At 35.0% G+C, this 17233-nt stretch overlaps 1 protein-coding gene across 1 annotated transcript in view; it reads left to right on the top strand.

Annotated features, from left to right (window-relative positions):
* The window catches only part of Tex11 (testis expressed 11), a gene marked incomplete at its 5' end in the record, with an annotated part of 294023 nt that overhangs the window by 231498 nt on the left and 45292 nt on the right, over positions 1–17233 (top strand). The window contains one exon of the mRNA XM_047535242.1: positions 5565–5637. Within this exon, the coding sequence (XP_047391198.1) occupies positions 5565–5637 (73 nt within the window). The remainder of the gene's footprint in view (positions 1–5564; positions 5638–17233) is intronic.

Below are 17233 nucleotides of genomic sequence, written 5' to 3'. Positions count from 1 at the left end.
ATGCATTAATAAGTATTCATATATAAATTTTTGTGAACTTTTTTTGTTTCAAGTATGTACATAGGAGTTGGATTGGTGGAATGTTCTATGGATGTCTGTTAGGTCTAGTAGGTTTATGGTATTGAGTTTTCTATATATCTGACAATTTTCTGCCTGGTTGTTCTATTCATGATTTACAGCAGGATGTTGAAGTTTCCAGCTCTTATTGTTGAATTGTCTATTTCTTTAATTCTGTCAATTTTTGCTTCATGTATTTTGGGGCTCCATTGTTAGTTGCATATGTGTCTGTAATTACTATATCTTACTGATGGAGTAGCCATTTTATCAATGTAAAATTTCTCTCTTTATCCCTACTAACATTTTTTGGAACTCTAGTAATGTTAAAGGTTGATATTTCTACAGCATAGGTTTTTCCCATCCTTTTACTTTTTTTTTTTTTTTTGGTACTGGGGATGTAAACCAGAAGTGCTTTGAGCACTGAGCTACATCCTCAGCCCATTTTATTATTTTTTAAATTTTGAGACAGGGTCTCACTAAATTGTTAAGGCTAGTCTTAAATCCGTAGCTCTCCTGTCTCAACCTACCAAGTCACTGGAATTACAGTCGAGCACCACCATACCCAGCTACTTTCAATCTTTTATCTTTACATATGATGTTTGTCTCTTATAGACAGAATATAGTTGGATCATATTATTTTTTAACAGTGTGACAAACTGTGCCTTTTACTACATTATTTAATCCAATCACATTTAATGTTATTACTTTTATGGTGAAAATTTTCCCATTTCACATTTTGGTTTCCATGTGTCTCACATATTTTTTGTTCTTGTTTCCTTCCTGTTGCATTAAGTGAATGTTTGCTACTGTAATATTTTAGTTCCCTTATACATAATATTTTTTACTTACTTTCTTAGTGGTTGCTCTAGGGCACGCAACATAGATCTTAATTATTCTGCCTCTACAAGAGATTATGAATTCAATTCCAGGGAGATACAGAAATGTTTTTCCTATTATTTCTGTTCCCTTCTCACGTTTTTGTTCTATCATATTATACACATTACATCTATATGTGTTCCAAACACAATAATACATCTTATAATATTATACTTTATGCAATTTTATGTATTTGTAAGAAACGAAGAAGAAAGGCGAGCAAGTATATACTACGGTTTGTTATACTAATCATCTTATTTACCATTTGTGCTTCTCTTTACTTCTTCCTGTGGGTTCCAGTTACCATGTGGTCACATTTCCTTATCCCAAACACTTTTGTCCCCACCTGTGTCTTGTGTTGTTATTGTCAAATATATTACATTTCTATTATTAGAGGCCCAGTAGCAAAAACAAGTTCATGTGTGTATGTGTTATACAATTGCTTTTGATTTTTGGTGCTAGAGATTGAGCCCTTTGTTCATACTAGCTATATGCTCTACCACTGAGATAACACACCCAACCCCACAATTGCTTTTTAAGGCAGTTCGGAGAACAAAGAAGAAATATGCATTTTTACTGTCTTTCATAGTGACAGATTATTTTACTGGTACTCTCCTTTTTAATCTGAATTCACATTACTGCCTTGTGTAATTTGCTTTTCCTCTGAAAAATTGTCTCAGTAATACATTCCCTAAACTCTTGTTTATCTGGAAATGTATTTCATCTTTAGTTCTAAATAATAGTTTTGATGAATATTAGATTATTAGTGAGTTGTTATTTTTATTCTCACTTTTGGTTTATCTATTTTTTTGCCATGCTGGGGATCAAACCCAGGTCCTCATGCATACTAGGCAAACTCTCTACCACTGAGCTACATCCCCAATCCTCATGACTTTGAATATGTTTTCTCACTGCCTTCTGACCTCCATTGTTTTTAATGAGAAGTCAGTTGTTACTAAGGTATATATGTATGTAATGAGTCATTTTTCTGTTTCTAATTTTTTTCTTTATCTTTTACTGTTTTATATATAATGTATCTGGGTTGAATTTCTTTGTGTTTATCCTGTCTAGAGTTTGTTGGGCTTCTTGGATGTATAGAGAATGTTTTTCATCAAGATTGGGGAGTTTTCAACCATTTTTTATTTATTTTTTTATTTTTGGGTGCTGGGGATTGAACCCAGGGCCTTGTGCTTACAAGGCAAGCACTCTACCAACTGAGCTATCTCCCCAGCCCCTCAGCCATTTTTTAAAAAGTTTTTATTGCTCCTTCTTTCTCCTATCTTTCGATTAATTCCATTATGTATAAGTTGGGGTGCTTCATGGTTTCCAACATTTTACTGAGGCTTTATTTTTCTTCATTCTTTTTCATTGTTTATCATATTTCATAATCTCTATTGATCTATCTTCATGTTCATTGATTGCTTCTTCTTCCAAATTAAACCTAATGTGATCTCTTCTCATGATTTTTTGTTTCAGTTTTTCTATCTTTCTTTTCTTTTTTTGCGTTACTAAGCAAGCACTCTCCCACTGAGCTATATCTCCAGCCTGGTTATTATATTTTTAACTCTAGTATGTCCATTAGATTCTTTGTATGATGACTGCCTCATTATTGGGATACTGTATTTGATTAATAGTGTTATCAGACCTTCCTCTAAGTATGTTTTCCTTTTGTTATTTGAACATATTTAAAACAACTGCTTTGAAATATGTGTCTGCTAAGTTTAATACCTAGGCCTTTTCAAAGTTCCTATTGTAATACAAAGCGGATACCCCGCCCTTTCAGGTGCAGCATTTCTCCCCGCCTCCCAACCACTTGTCAATCTGTGCTCCACCTGCCTCTTACCTTACAGGAATTTCCGGCCTACACTTCAGCCATTTCCTGCTTCCCATGTTACGTCCTAGCTTGTCTGAACATGCTAGCTAGCTATTGGGTCATCGTTCAGCTTGCAAGTATTCTTCTCCGCTATTGGTTCCTTCCAGCCCTGGAGATTCCACTATCTGGGAGAAGCATCCAGGCCATCTTTCTCTTTTTCCTTCTTTTCAACCCCGGAGCAATGGGCTAGTCCTCCGCATAATAAAGTCTCTTGCGTGAGGCCCTGTGTCTGTCGTGGATTTCTGGGAGCTATTGTTGAGCTGCAACTGAGACCCAGCATAGGAGCGCCAGTTCCGTCAGAGGGACTGGAACTACCGCGGGTCCCGAGCTGAGCTGCATTCTTGCTTACACCTATTACCTGCTCTTTTCCTGTATATGGGTCAAAGTTTCTTGTTTCTTTGTATATCTTATAATATCTGCCGAAAATTAGACATTAATAGTTAATTTATTATAGCATCTTTGGATACTGATACACCGTGGGGCTTAGTGTTGTTAATGTTTGCTTCTTTTTAGTTAATTGGCTGGGCTAGTTCAGTGAGGTCTATTTTCCCTGTGTTACATAGACTCTGATGCCAGTCTTTGTCTTAGCAATAACCCTGACCTGTCCTCCTGAAAAGAGAAGATAGTGATTTTAGTAAAGTTTTTAAATATTATCTCTTTTCCTTATGTCCCTCTTAAGCTTCTCTTTTCTTGGTATCACAACCAGTTGCTAGTCTTGACTTTGACTAACTCAGTGATTGTGCATTGTCTCTCTCCCTCATTCCCTCCCTCTCTCTCTCTTATTCTCTCTCTCCCTCCTCCCCCTCCCTTCCTCTCCCCCTCCCTGTCTTCCTGTGTGTGTGTGTGTGTGTGTGTTTTGAAAGTGCTTTTTGGTATAAATTAAAACGAGGCCCCTTTGAAGTGAAAGGAATCTTCCTAACTGTCTCTTCACCTGGTTCCCTCTATAAACGTGAAGTTAGTCTGCTGTTTTATAGTGATGTCATTGAGCTACAAGACTCATTTTACTTGCTTATGTCATGCAGGGTCTCTGACCCAGGAAACAGGTTCGGGGTTCAACATGTGGAAGAATATGGGAGGCATGATGGAAATATTGGTCATCCTTTATTTGGAGGTGTCCATAGTCATTAGCCAGCTCCCAGCTTCAACTTCAGCCCCTAAGTCAGTTCCATTTTAGACCCTTTTCATATACAGTTCAAACAAAGAAGGCACACTGCCAGCAGGTTACATAAGGGGGGATACATATACTCACAATTAATGTTTATGACCTTGAGTCTATAGCTGAATTTCAGTGTTTCTGGCCTTGACTAACCATAACAGCCAGTTTCCAGCCCTAGCTCCACACTAAAAACAACATTCCACCAGAAGTCTCTTTGAGGGAGCCTAACTACAGCCATTTTGGGCCTGCCCCAATAACTCACTACCAAATCTCCATGGTTTTTCACAGTGCCCTTAGCCTTGAACTTCCTCAGGTTCTATTATAATCCCAAGTTGTTCCCCTTGGGGAGAGCTACAGAGCTCACCTTTCTAATGACTGACTTAATTTACTGAACAGAAACTGAACTACTGTTTTGGAAGGGGGAAGAGATAGTGGCCCACTTCTATCAGAGTGACAATCCAGCTCTGAATAAGGGACCGAGAAAAAATTATATATAGTCCCTGGTATTTTTCCTTGCCTCTCCCAGCATGGAAACTATACTATAGTATACTATAAGCAAGCAGAGATGAGAACAATTGAGACCAAGTATTCTGAACTTGACTTGTTCTGGGTAGAGCTTTTTCCCTACCAATGGGGACTAGGTAGAAGAGGAGAGCCCTAGGCCTCTCAACTGTGTGTTTTTGTGATAGAGCTTCTACAATACAGACCTGGGGGATGAGAAGTACCAGCAATCTGGCCCTCAAAGAAATCCCTAGGCTTGAAACTTGACTATATCTACTCAAAGCAGTGATTACATCATACTGAACTAGGGTGTGATGAACACATCTTGGTTCATATGTCACAGGCTCTTATTCTTCTTACTTAGGCTTAGCAGACCTCCTGGGGTAAATGTTTCCCCACTTTATATATGCCCTCAGGGCAATTTCTTGAGACTTTATATGATTGTGTTTTATTTGTTTTGTTTTGTTTTTGTAGTTCTGGGGTTGGAACCTAGGGCCTACACATGGTAGGCAAGCACTCTACCACTGAGCTATACTCCCTATCATATATGACTGTGTTTTACAATTTTTGTCAGTTACTTTTGTTTTGCTTGGAAGAAGGTCTATGGAACACCTCATATCACTATTCTGGAAGTGCTTTCCTTCTGTTCTAAATTATTAAAGAAATTGGTAGTGCTCAAGGTTTTCTATTTAATACTTATTTTTCAGAAAATAAGTAGAAGTGCATTTGGAGTTTATATCTCTATATCAATTCCAAAATGTTCACTTTAAACTAACATTTAGTTGGGCATGGTGGCACATTTCTGTAGTCTCAGCAATTTGGGAGGTTGAGATAGGAGGATTGCAAGTTCAAGATCAGCCTCAGCAATTTAACGAGGTCCTAAGCAACTTAGTGAGACCCTGTCTCAAAATAAAAAATAAAAAGGACTGGGGATGTTTCTCAGTGGTTAAGCACCTTTGGGTTCAATCTACAGTACCCCCAAAATAAATACAAAATAAAAATAAACTAACATTTTAATTCTTTTTAATTAAAATGATTTGAGATTATGTTAATTTGCTTAAAGTTCTTTTTGTTGAGACTAATTATCTTGTTGCCAAATAGACCAAGTTACTGAGTCGTGTACTTGAACAAACCCAGAAGTGCAAAGACATCTGGAATCTCCTGAAACAAACAGGTACAGTGGGAACTAGAATTTTGATAACACAGCTATGAAGGGAGTTTAGAATCTGAATAACCAACTCTTTTGTCATGAGAATTTTCTGCAATATTCAATAACAGCTAAATTATTTTTAAGAACTAATTTTTACATACTGTATGTTAATATTTTTATTCTATAATACTGATTAGAGTAAGAATATTATTTACTTTGCTTCTTATAAAATATAAAAGTAAAATTATTATTGTACAACATATTATTGCTCTTAGGTCACTCAATTTAATGTCTAACCAAAAGTTACCACTGACTGACTAATCAATGTAGATGACAGAGTCTTTCAAACAATAATACAAATACCAGACACTGCTGGTAGTTTGTTATGAAATTATCAAAATCATAGTAAACCTTTTGAAATCATGTAATAACTTGCTACAGTTTCCTCATTAAAGATGATATTGGTTTTTGGGTTTAGATAGACTTTTTTATAGTGTGCCCATCTGTTCCTCTTTTAGAATTCTTTTAAGTCAGTGGATATTCAATTGAGTTATATGCCTTTTCAGAATCTATGGAGATAATCATGGTTTTTCTCTTAAACTGTGAATACATTGAATTATAATAATAGATTTCCTAAAATTAAGTCATCATTGCATTCCTGGAATGAACTCTATTCGGACATGGTATGTTATTATTTTAATATGTTCATGAATTCTTTTTCTTAATATTTAGAAGTTGTTTTCTTTTTGTGCATATGTGATGTCTCTGACAGGTTTTCATATCAAATTAAAGAAATTATACGGAAGAATATAAACACAGGGATTTAATTTGCCTCTCTCAATCTATGACAGCCATTTAAATGAATAAAAATGACAAGTAAGGATAGAAAAGATCTAACTAATATACTTACTATAGGAGATTTCAGGAAAATATACTCTATAGCCTGAAAGTATTCTCTGTATTCTGAGAACAGAAAACACATCTTCTTTTCTACTCTGAAATGTTTACAGCATTGATGATAAGGAAACCTTGAATAGATTCTGAGACATGCAAATAAAACAGAGAGCATGATCTGATTACAATATAAAAACTAAAAGTTAGTAATGGAATCAGAAAATAAGCCTAGTTCCACATGCAGTGGTTCACACCTGTAATTCTAGCTACTTGGGAGGCTGAGGCAGGAGGATCCTAAGTTCAAGGCCAGTCTGGCAACTTAGGGAGACCCTGTCTCAAAATAAAATAAAATTTTTATAAAAGGCTGGGCATGTCCCTCAGCAGTAGAGTACTTGCCTAGCATACCAGGAGGCTTTGGTTTCGGTCCCCAGTAGAGCAAAATTTAAAAAAAGAAAGAACCATACTGCCAGAATATTTTTTTTACATCAGAATTACTGAATATTCAATGTTACAGTTTGAATCTGAGGTATCTGCAAAAGCTTATGTATTGAAGGTTTGGTCCCTGACTGGTGGTACACAATACAGAGAGTGAACCGTAAACCAAACTATGGACTTTGGTTGAATGTAATGTGTCAGTGCTGGTCCATCAGTTAAGTAAATTCAGAATGTTGATGGTCGGGGAGGTTGCATGTATGGGAAGTTGGTGGTGCATATGTGGGAAATCTGTAATTTGCACTCAAGTTTGCTCTGAACCTAAAACTGCTTTAAAAATAAAATCTATTAGATTAAAAAAACAACCTATAATCTCAGCTACTTGGGTGACTAAGGCAAGGAAATCATGAGTTCCAGACCAACCTGGGCAACATTGTGAAACCCTGTCTCAAAGAAAAAAAAAAAAAGAAATTAGTGATAGCACCTGCACAAAACTCAACTCACAGTGGATCAAAGACTTAGGCACTACTACAAAGAACCTATGACTACTAGAAGAAAAAGTAGGCCCAAATATTCACCAGGTTGGCCTGGGATCTGACTTCCTTAAGAAGACCCATAAAGCACAAGAAGTTAAATCAAGAATCAATAAATGGATGGACCAAACTAAGAAGCTTCTTCTCAGCAAAGGAAATAATCAATAATGTGAAGAGAAAGCCTAGAGTGGGAGAAAATCTTTACCACATGCACCTCAGATAAAGCATTAATCTCTAGGATATATAAAGAACTCAAAAAACTTAACACACACACAAAAAAAACCCAAATAACCCAATCAATAAATGGGCTAAGGAACTGAACAGACACTTCACAGAAGATATACAGTCAATCAACAAATATATGAAAAAATGCTCATCATCTCTAGCAATTAGAGAAATGCAAATCAAAACTACTCTTAAGATTTCATCTCACTCCAATCAGAATGGCAATTATTAAGAACAAGCAACAGGGCTGGGGAGATAGCTCAGTTGGTAGAGTGCTTGCCTCACAAGCACAAGGCCCTGGCTGGGTTCAATCCCCAGCACCACCCAAAAAAAAAAAAATACAAGCAACAATAAATGTTGGCAAGGATGTGGAGAAAAAGGTACACTCATACATTGCTGGTGTGAATTCAAAATGGTGCAACCATTATGGAAAACAGTATGGAGACTCCTCAGAAAACTTGGAATGGAACCACCATTTAACCCAGTTTTCCCACTCCTTGGTTTATACCTGGAGGACTTAAATTAGCATACTACAGTGACACAGTCACATCAATGTTTATAGCAGCTCAATTCACCATAGCTGAATTATGGAACCAACCTAGATGCCCATCAACAGATGAATGGATAAACAAAATGTGATATCTATATACAATGGAATGTTACTTAGCTTTAAAGAAGAATGAAATTATGGCATTTGTTGGTAAATGAATGGAGTTAGAGAATATCATGCTAAGCGAAATAAGCCAAACCCAAAAAACCAAAGACTGAATGTTTACTCTGATATGCAGATGCTAATTCACAATAAGGTGGGGGAATAGGGAAGAATAGAATTACTTTATATTAGGTAGAGGGGAGTTAAGAGAAGGAAAGGAGTTTGGGGGTAGGAATGATAGTAGAGTGAAACAGACATTATTACCTCATGTACATATATAACTACATGACCTATGTGATACTACAATATGTATCATCAGAAAAATGAGAGATTACACTCCATTTATGTATGATCTATCAAAATGTATAAATGCGGGGCTGGGGTTGCATCTCAGTGGTAGAGTGCTGACTGGCCTAGCATGTGTGAGGCACTGGGTTCGATCCACAGCACCACATAAAAACAAATAAATAAAGGCATGTATCCATCTACAACTAAAAAAAAATTAAAAATGTATAAATGCATTCTACTGTCATGTACAACAAATTAGAAAAAATAAAAAAAATTTTTAAAATAGTGGTAGCAGAACAGAATGTACTGGGAAATGACTTCCTATGCAATATTCTGAGTCAGTTTTTTTCTGGAACATGGTATACTTTTTCAATGTGAAAATCAAAGTATTCCTCCATTTATAGAAAGTTTTCTAGAATTATGTTTTTAAACATTTGTTTTGGTTTTTATTTTAGTTATAGATGGACACAATGCCTTTATTTTATTTTTTTTAATGTGGTGCTGAGAATCAAACCCAGTGCCTCACATGTGCTAGTCAAGTACTGTATCACTGAGCCAAACTCCAGCCCCTTAAACATTTGTTTTTATTCCATTATTTTTATTTTCTTCTTTGAGAACTGTGCATCTCTACTTGTCTCCTACATCTTTTGTTTTATCTTCTACATCTCTATATTTTTAAAGTTTTAATTTCTATTTTTGTTTTTGGACACATCAATCATTTCATTTAACTTATTCATTAATAAGGGAACCAGTAAGATGTTACAAACTGATTCAACAAAAGAAACACATACACATGTAAGCAAATAATAATACTGAAGTAAGTTTACGAAACTGGTAAATATCCACAGAGAATGAACAGTATCATCTCCATGGAACAAAATTCACTTGCATTTCCTTACACAAGAATAATCTGCATTATTAACAGTTTTCTACAAATTATTGAGTTGAAAAATGACTTAGACAATTTAGGTAGAGATAACTTTGAAGTGTATACTAGAAAGGACATGCAATAATTTATTTTTCCTGCTTCAAAGCCTTTCACAGTTTTTTGCTTAGTGTTCCACCTCCTTCCTCTGTGATTATAATAATCTCATAGAATATTATTCTTAATCACAAAACAAGCTAATTTCACTAGATTTGCCCTGATTGCTTACATAGGTACAGCAAGAGCGTTAATCAATCAAATAGGCCTCCTCAAATTTTCTTTGCATATCTAAAACTACATAATACTGAACAACTACTACAGATTTAACTTCTATCTAGATGCTTTTATAGGGAATCTGAAATTGGATATCTGAAACCCTCTTCTATGCTACTTCAATGTTAGGTAATCAAGTTCAAGAAATCTGTCCACCAGATTTCACTTGTCATGCTTTATAAATTTGTGGAAGTTCATCTCTTTTCAAGGTTCCCCAAATTTACTAAGGTTCCTGACCTGCCAGAAAGTAAATTTCCTACCACTTTTAAGACTGGGACCCTGTGAGTCAGGTCAGTTCCCTGAAAGGCTTTTGTGGATATTTGCTCTATAAAGTTGAGATACAGTCAACCTTATCTCTTTAAAGTAGCAGTATCACACCTGATTAAATGAGTATCATTTAATATAAGATACTCCAGGTAAGACTTTAGTTGTATACTTAATTTGTCCAATTACATCCTGATGATTCTTATAGAACCAATGCAAATAACTATATTGCAATGAAAAGTAAGGAGATTTAGTAAGCATTTCTGAGTTTAGGAGCAGGATGTCCAAAGGGGAGGAGGTCAGTGAAAATTATATCATTTTAAAATAATTTAATTTGGTTTCAGCATCCACTGAATTTTTTTGACATACAAATGACTTGTAAAGAAAGAGAGTTTTCTCATATAAGACAGGAAATAGAACATTAAAGCAACATTGACAGTATTCCAAATAAATAACCAGAGTAAAATTTCTCTTTCATCAATTTATTCAGTCCTGTGTAATTAGTATTCTGCTGGATCTTGAGTTAGCAGTCTGCTTTTGTGAAGTTGTATGCCTCTGAACTCAAAAGCAATTCCCGGAAAGCCTAATTGGCCCACAGATATGGCCTGAAAATTATCTGTGCATTATTGACTCAAGATTGTACCTAAGAGTTTATTCTGACATGTCAATAGTATGAAGAACACAGTACTGTCCTTTGCTGTGAACAGCAATACTGACCTCCTCTGTTTAAGATATAATCTCTGACCTGTAGGTTATTGCAGATTCCTCAGAAAAATACCAGTATTTTAAAAGCAACTTTTACATTATAGAGATTAAATGGCTGTGGTTTAATTTAATGTAAAAATAACATCAGAATTTTAGGAAGGTAGAATCTTATTTTGGAGGGGTGCCAGGGATTGAACTCAGGGGCATTCGACCACTGAGCCACATCCCCAGCCCTATTTTGTATTTGATTTAGAGACAGGGTCTCACTGAGTTGCTTAGCACCTCACCCTTGCTGAGGCTGACTTTAACTCAAGATCCTCCCACCTCAGCCTCCTGAGCTGCTGGGATTACAGGTGTGTGCCACTGTGCCAGACAAGGTAGAATTCTTCATTGGAATACAATACATAACTATTTCATAAGAGTTTTATTGTGGTAAAATATACATAACATAAAATTTGCCATTATAGACATTTTGCAGCATAATAGTCAATGGCATTAATTACTCTCACAATGTTTTACAACCATGTACCACTGTGTATTTCCAAAATTTTTTATCACACCAAATAGAAACTACCCATTAAGCAATAACTCCCAATCCCCCTATCCTGCAACCCTAAGGAACCTCTTTCTGCGTTTTGTCCTTATGAATTTGTCTATTCTAGATATTCCCTTTAAGTCGCATCATACAGTATTTGTCCTTTTTGCCTGGATTATTTCACTTTGCATAATGTTTTCAGAGTTCACTTACGTTGTGGATATATTAGTACTTCACACTGTTTTTGGCTGAATAACATTCCATTGTATGTATATACCATAATTTGTTTATACATTTGTAGGTTGATGGACACTTGGGTTGTTTCCACTTTGGGGGGATTGTAAATAATGATGCTAGGATTATTGGTGTGCAAATTTTTACCCGAGTCCCTGCTTAAAGTTCTCTTGGGTATATATATAGGAGTGGAATTATTGGGTCATATGACAATTCTATATTTAACTTTTTGAGGAACCACCAGACTGTTTTCCACAGCAGATGCACCATTTTACATTCCTACCAGCCTTGTATAAGTATTTCAATCTCTTCACTTCCTCACCACCACTTGTTTTTTTTAGCCATTTTAGGTCGTGGGAAGTGGTATATCATAGTTTTGGTTTGTATTCCCTAATGACTAATGATGTTGAACATCTTTTCCTGTGCTTCCTAGTCATTAGTATATCATCTTTGGGGGGAAAGGACTTATCTATTCAAGTCCTTTACTTGTTTTCTGAAATTGCATTGTTTATCTTTTTGTTGTTGAGTTACAGGATATTTATATAAAGAAATATCAGACATATAATTTGCAAATGTTTCTCCTGTTCTATATGTTGTCTTTTCACTTTTTAAAAAATTTTTTTAATTAAAATACTTTTTATTTTTACAGACACATTTTGATTCATTCCACACAAATGGGGTACAACTTATCATTTCTATGGTTGTATACAATGGATATTCACGCCATTTATGTAATCATATACATATATAAGGTAATACTGTCTGTTTCATTCTGTTTTTCCATCCCCATCCCCTCCCACCCCTTTTTCCTCTACACCATCCAAAATTCTTTCATTCTTCTCTTCCCCCCGCCACCCTCCATTGTTACGTATTGTCATGCACTTATCAGAGAAAACATTCGGCCTTTGGTTTATTGGGCTTGGCCTATTTCACTTAGCATGATCTTTTCCAACTTCATCCATTTTCCAGCAAATGCCATAATTTTATTCTTCTTTATGGCTGAGTAATATTCCATTGTGTATATATACCACAGTTTCTTTATCCATTCGTCAATTGAAGAGCATCTAGGTTGGTTCCACTATCTAGCTATTGTGAATTGAGCTGCTGTGAACATTGATGTGACTGCATCACTGTAGTATGCTGATTTTAAGTCCTTTGGGTATAAACCGAGGAGTGGGATAGCTGGGTCAAATGGTGGTTCCATTCCAAGCTTTCTGAGGAGTCTCCATACTGCTTTCCAGAGTGACTGTACCAATTTGCAACTCCACCAGCAATGTATGAGTGTGCCTTCTCCTCCACATCCACGCCAACACTTATTATTGCTTGTGTTCTTGATAATAGCCATTCTAATTTGAGTTAGATGAAATCTTAGGGTGGTTTTTATTTGCATTTCTCTAATTCTTGATAATATCTTTGACGCACAAACATTTTTCATTTTGATGAAGTCCAAATTATCTACCTTTTCTTTTGTTGCTCGTGCTTCTGCTGTCATACCTAAGAATTCATAGCTAAATCTAAGGTCCAAGAGTTTTATGGTCTTAGCTCTTACATTTAGATTATTGATCCATTTGGAGTTAATTTTTGTATTCGATGGTGTGTTAGGCATCCAACTTTATTTGTTTGCTTCTGGAAATCCAGTTGCCCTAACATTATTTGTTGAAGAGACTATTCTTTCCACTATTTAATGATCTTGAAACCCTTGTTGTAATCAATTGGTCATATTTCTGGACTTTCAATTCTTTTCCATTGTCCTATATCTATTTGGCACGGTGGAGGAGGGCAGGAACCAGGGATTGAACTCAGGGGCACCAGTCAGCCCTATTTTGTATTGTATTTAGAGACAGGGTCTCTAAATACACTGAGTTGCTTAGTGCCTCCCTAAGTTGCTGAGGCTGTCTTTGAACTCAAGATCCTCCTGCCTTAGCCTTCGGAACTGCTGGGATTACAGGTTCATGCCATTGCACCCAGCCTATATCTGTTTTTATGGCAGTACCACACTGGTTTTATAACTGTAGCTTTTTAGTAAGTTTGGAAATAAAGAAGTGTTAGTCCTCCAACTTTGTTTTTCTTTTGCAAGATTGTTTTTGATCTTTTGGGGTCCCATACATTTCCATATAGAATTTGAGAATTGACTTTTCCATTTCTGGGGAAAAAAAGTTTATTGGAATTTTGATAGGGATCACTTAAGTTATATTGATATCTCAATGATACTGTCTTTTTAATCTGTGAATGTAGGATTTTTTTAAAATTTATCTCATCTTTAATGTCTTTCATTGGTGTTTTATGGTTACCAGTGCATAGGTGTTTTACCTCTTTTGCTAAATTCATTCCTGGATGTTTTTTTGGGGGGATACTTTTATAAATAGAATTTTTAAAAATTTCCTCTTTGTGATGTTCTTTGCTGATATATAGAAAAAAACTGATTTTTGTTTGTTAATCTTATAACTTTGCTGAATGCATAGTTTTTTTGTGGTTTCTGTGAGATTTTTCATATGTAGCATCATGTCATCTGTGAACAGTGATAGTTTTACTTCTTTCCAATGTGGATTTTTTTTTTATTTCCCTTGTTGTCTAATTTCTCTGCCTAGCTTTTCAGTAAAATATTGAATAGCAGTGGTGAAAGGGGGCATCCTTATCTTGTTCTTGGTCTTGGGAAGCTTTTAGCATTTCACCATTAAGTATAATGTTAACTGTGGGTTCTTTTATTTTAATATGCTGCATCAGGTTGAAGGTATTCCCTTCTATTTCAATTTCCTGGGTATTTTATCATGCAGGGATCTTGTATCAAATGACTTGTATCAATTAAGATGACTGAGTTTTTTTTCCTTTGTTCTGTAGTATGGTATAATATATTGATTTATTTGCTTATATTGAACTACCCTTGCATTCTTTGGATAGATCCCACTTTGTCATAGTGGGTAATTCTTGAATATACTATATGATTTACTTTGCTAGTATTTTATTTTGCACTTTTGAATATATATTCATAAAGTATTTTGGTTTATAATTTTCTTATGATAGCTTCATCTGGTTTTGGTACCAGTGTAATGCTGGCTTCACATAATAAGTTAGGAAGTACTCTCTCTTCTTTAGTTTTTTGGAAGAATTTGAGAAGGATTGGTGTTTATTCTTCTTTAAATGTTTGAGAGAATTCAATGTTTGATAGAATTCACCAGTGAATTCTCTGGTTCTAGATTTGTTTTTAGGAGATATTTAGATAACCAAGTCAATCTCTTCACTCATTATAACTATATTGAGATTTTGTGTTTCTTCTTAATTTAGTTTAGCAATTTTTTTGCTTCTAGGATTTTGTCATTTGATCTAGATTTTCTAATTTGTTGACATGTAATAGTTTATAGTAATCTCTTATCATTTTATTTACACCAGTATAAATGAGTAATGAGTCTTCTAGTAGAGTCTTTTATTTTTTGTCATTCTAGCTAAAGTTTTGTCAATTTTTTCATATCTTCAAGGAACAAACTCTTGGTTTCATAAATTCTTTCTATTGTTTTTATATTTTCTATTTCATTTATCTCTAATCTTTATTATTCACTGTCTTCTATGTTTGAGTTTAGTTTGCAGTTCTTTTTCTAGTTGCTTAAGGTTTAAGGTTATGTTATTGATTTGAGATATTTCTCTTTTTTAGTATACGTATTTACAACTGTAAATTCTCTGAACATCACCTTCACCGTATCTCAAGTTTTGATATGTTGTTTTCATTTTCATTCCTTCCTAGGTATTTTCTACTTTCCCTCATGAATTTATATTTGACTCATTTTTAGAAGTGCGTTAACCAAGTGTGGTGGGTGTGCACCTGTAATTCCAGTGACTCAGGAGGCTGAGGTAGGAGGATCACAAGTTTAAGGCCAGCCCCATGATCTAAGTGAGACCCTGTCTCAAAATAAATAAAAAGTGCAGGGGATGTAGTTCAGTGATAGAGTGCTCCTGGATTCAATCCCCAGTAGTGAAGAAATATAAATGAATGAATGAATGAATGAATGAATGAATAAATAAATAAATAAATAAAAGCTGGGCATGGTGGTACACACCTGTAATCCCAGCAAATTGGGAGACTGAAACAGGAAGATCGCAAGTTTGAGGCCAACCTTAGCAGCTTAGGAGAGGCCCTAAGCAACATAGAGAGAACTTGTGTCAAAATGAAAAAAGAAAAGAAAAAGGGTTGGGGATGTAACTCGCTGGTAGAGCTCCCCTGGGTTCAATCCCTAGTACCAAGAAAATAAAAATTAAAATAAAAAATAGAATAAAAGAATGTGTTGTTTAAATTATGCATATTTGCAAATGTTCCTGTTTTCGTTCTGTTGGTGATTTTTATCTTCGTCCTATTGTGGTCAGAGAGTTTACTTCATATAATTTCAATCTTTCACAATTTGCTTTCTCCTCTTGGGTGTTGTGTGTGAGTTTGCTTCTGGGGATAGAATCCACATTAAGACTTGTGGCCAAATGTGGTCCATCCTGAAGGATGTTGCGTGAGCACTTAAGAATGTGTATTTTACTATACTAGCATGGAATGCTCCATACATGTCTGTTAAGTCTAGTGGGTTGATAGTGTTGTTCACATCCTCTATTTAATTGTTGTTCTAGCTAGAAATTTTGATATTATTGAAAGTAGTTCATAAGAGTTGTGATTAATGTTTCTTTTGAGGGTAAAAAAATACCAGGGGACAACCCCTATTGGGTCCCCTCTCTCTCTGTAGGAGCTCTGTCTCTTTTCTTCTCACTTGAATAAATCCTAATCTTTCACACTAAAAAAAAACCACTATGTACAGGGAGGATGGTAAAAACTCTTTAGGAACCACCCGTAAAGTATACAATTCCTGGAAATTTTATATGAATAATATTTTATCTATAAAAACAATATAGGAAAGGCTAGACATCTCTTTTGATTTTATAACTTCTAATGCAACTCTTACACAGTGTCCTGTCAAACTAAACTATTTCTAACATTTCTGTTTTTATGAGGAAAAAGAATATAAGCCTTTACAATTTTCCAGGGGTCCTTTTAGAAATCCCCAAATCCCAAAGACAGTTTTAGATTTAAAAGGTATCCTGAAAGTTTATTTTTATCTCTCCTACATTTGGGATGCAGTTTTTGAAAGCCAAAATCAAGAGAGTTGTTAAGGGTGAATGGAGTTAAGATAGGATCATGGGTACCTGAGAAATAATATCTGGTTATGTATCTAAACAAAACAACAAACATTTAAAAATAAACATTTGTAACATATTTCTAGAGAACTTTAGTTCTTTAATATGTGACGAATCTTTTTGTTCTTTGTTTGCTATTAAATAACCACTACATAAGAAATAAAGAGATAAGATAAAGCTCCAAAAATAATCCTGGTAAGAGGAATCTGCTATTACAGGCATACTACACAAAAGATAAGGAATACTTTTTATATTAAAAGCATTAATCAGTACACTAAGGAAGCAAGCCCATTAAAATTGAGATAATTGTGCTACAATTTTAACATATCACATTGCTTTAGTTTAGACTCAGGTTTAAGGCAGGGCAAAAGAATTTACTTTTCAAGTTGGTCCTTCATTATGCCCTTTTATATTCTGGGGAATCTGTTAGGTTAAAATTTTTTTAAATAATATTAAGACATGTAGTTTTCCAAAGACCATATGATGTGTAATATTAT

Source organism: Sciurus carolinensis, chromosome X (assembly GCF_902686445.1).
Source record: "Sciurus carolinensis chromosome X, mSciCar1.2, whole genome shotgun sequence".
NCBI lineage: Eukaryota > Metazoa > Chordata > Mammalia > Rodentia > Sciuridae > Sciurus > Sciurus carolinensis.
This window is presented reverse-complemented; position numbering and strand designations above follow the sequence as displayed.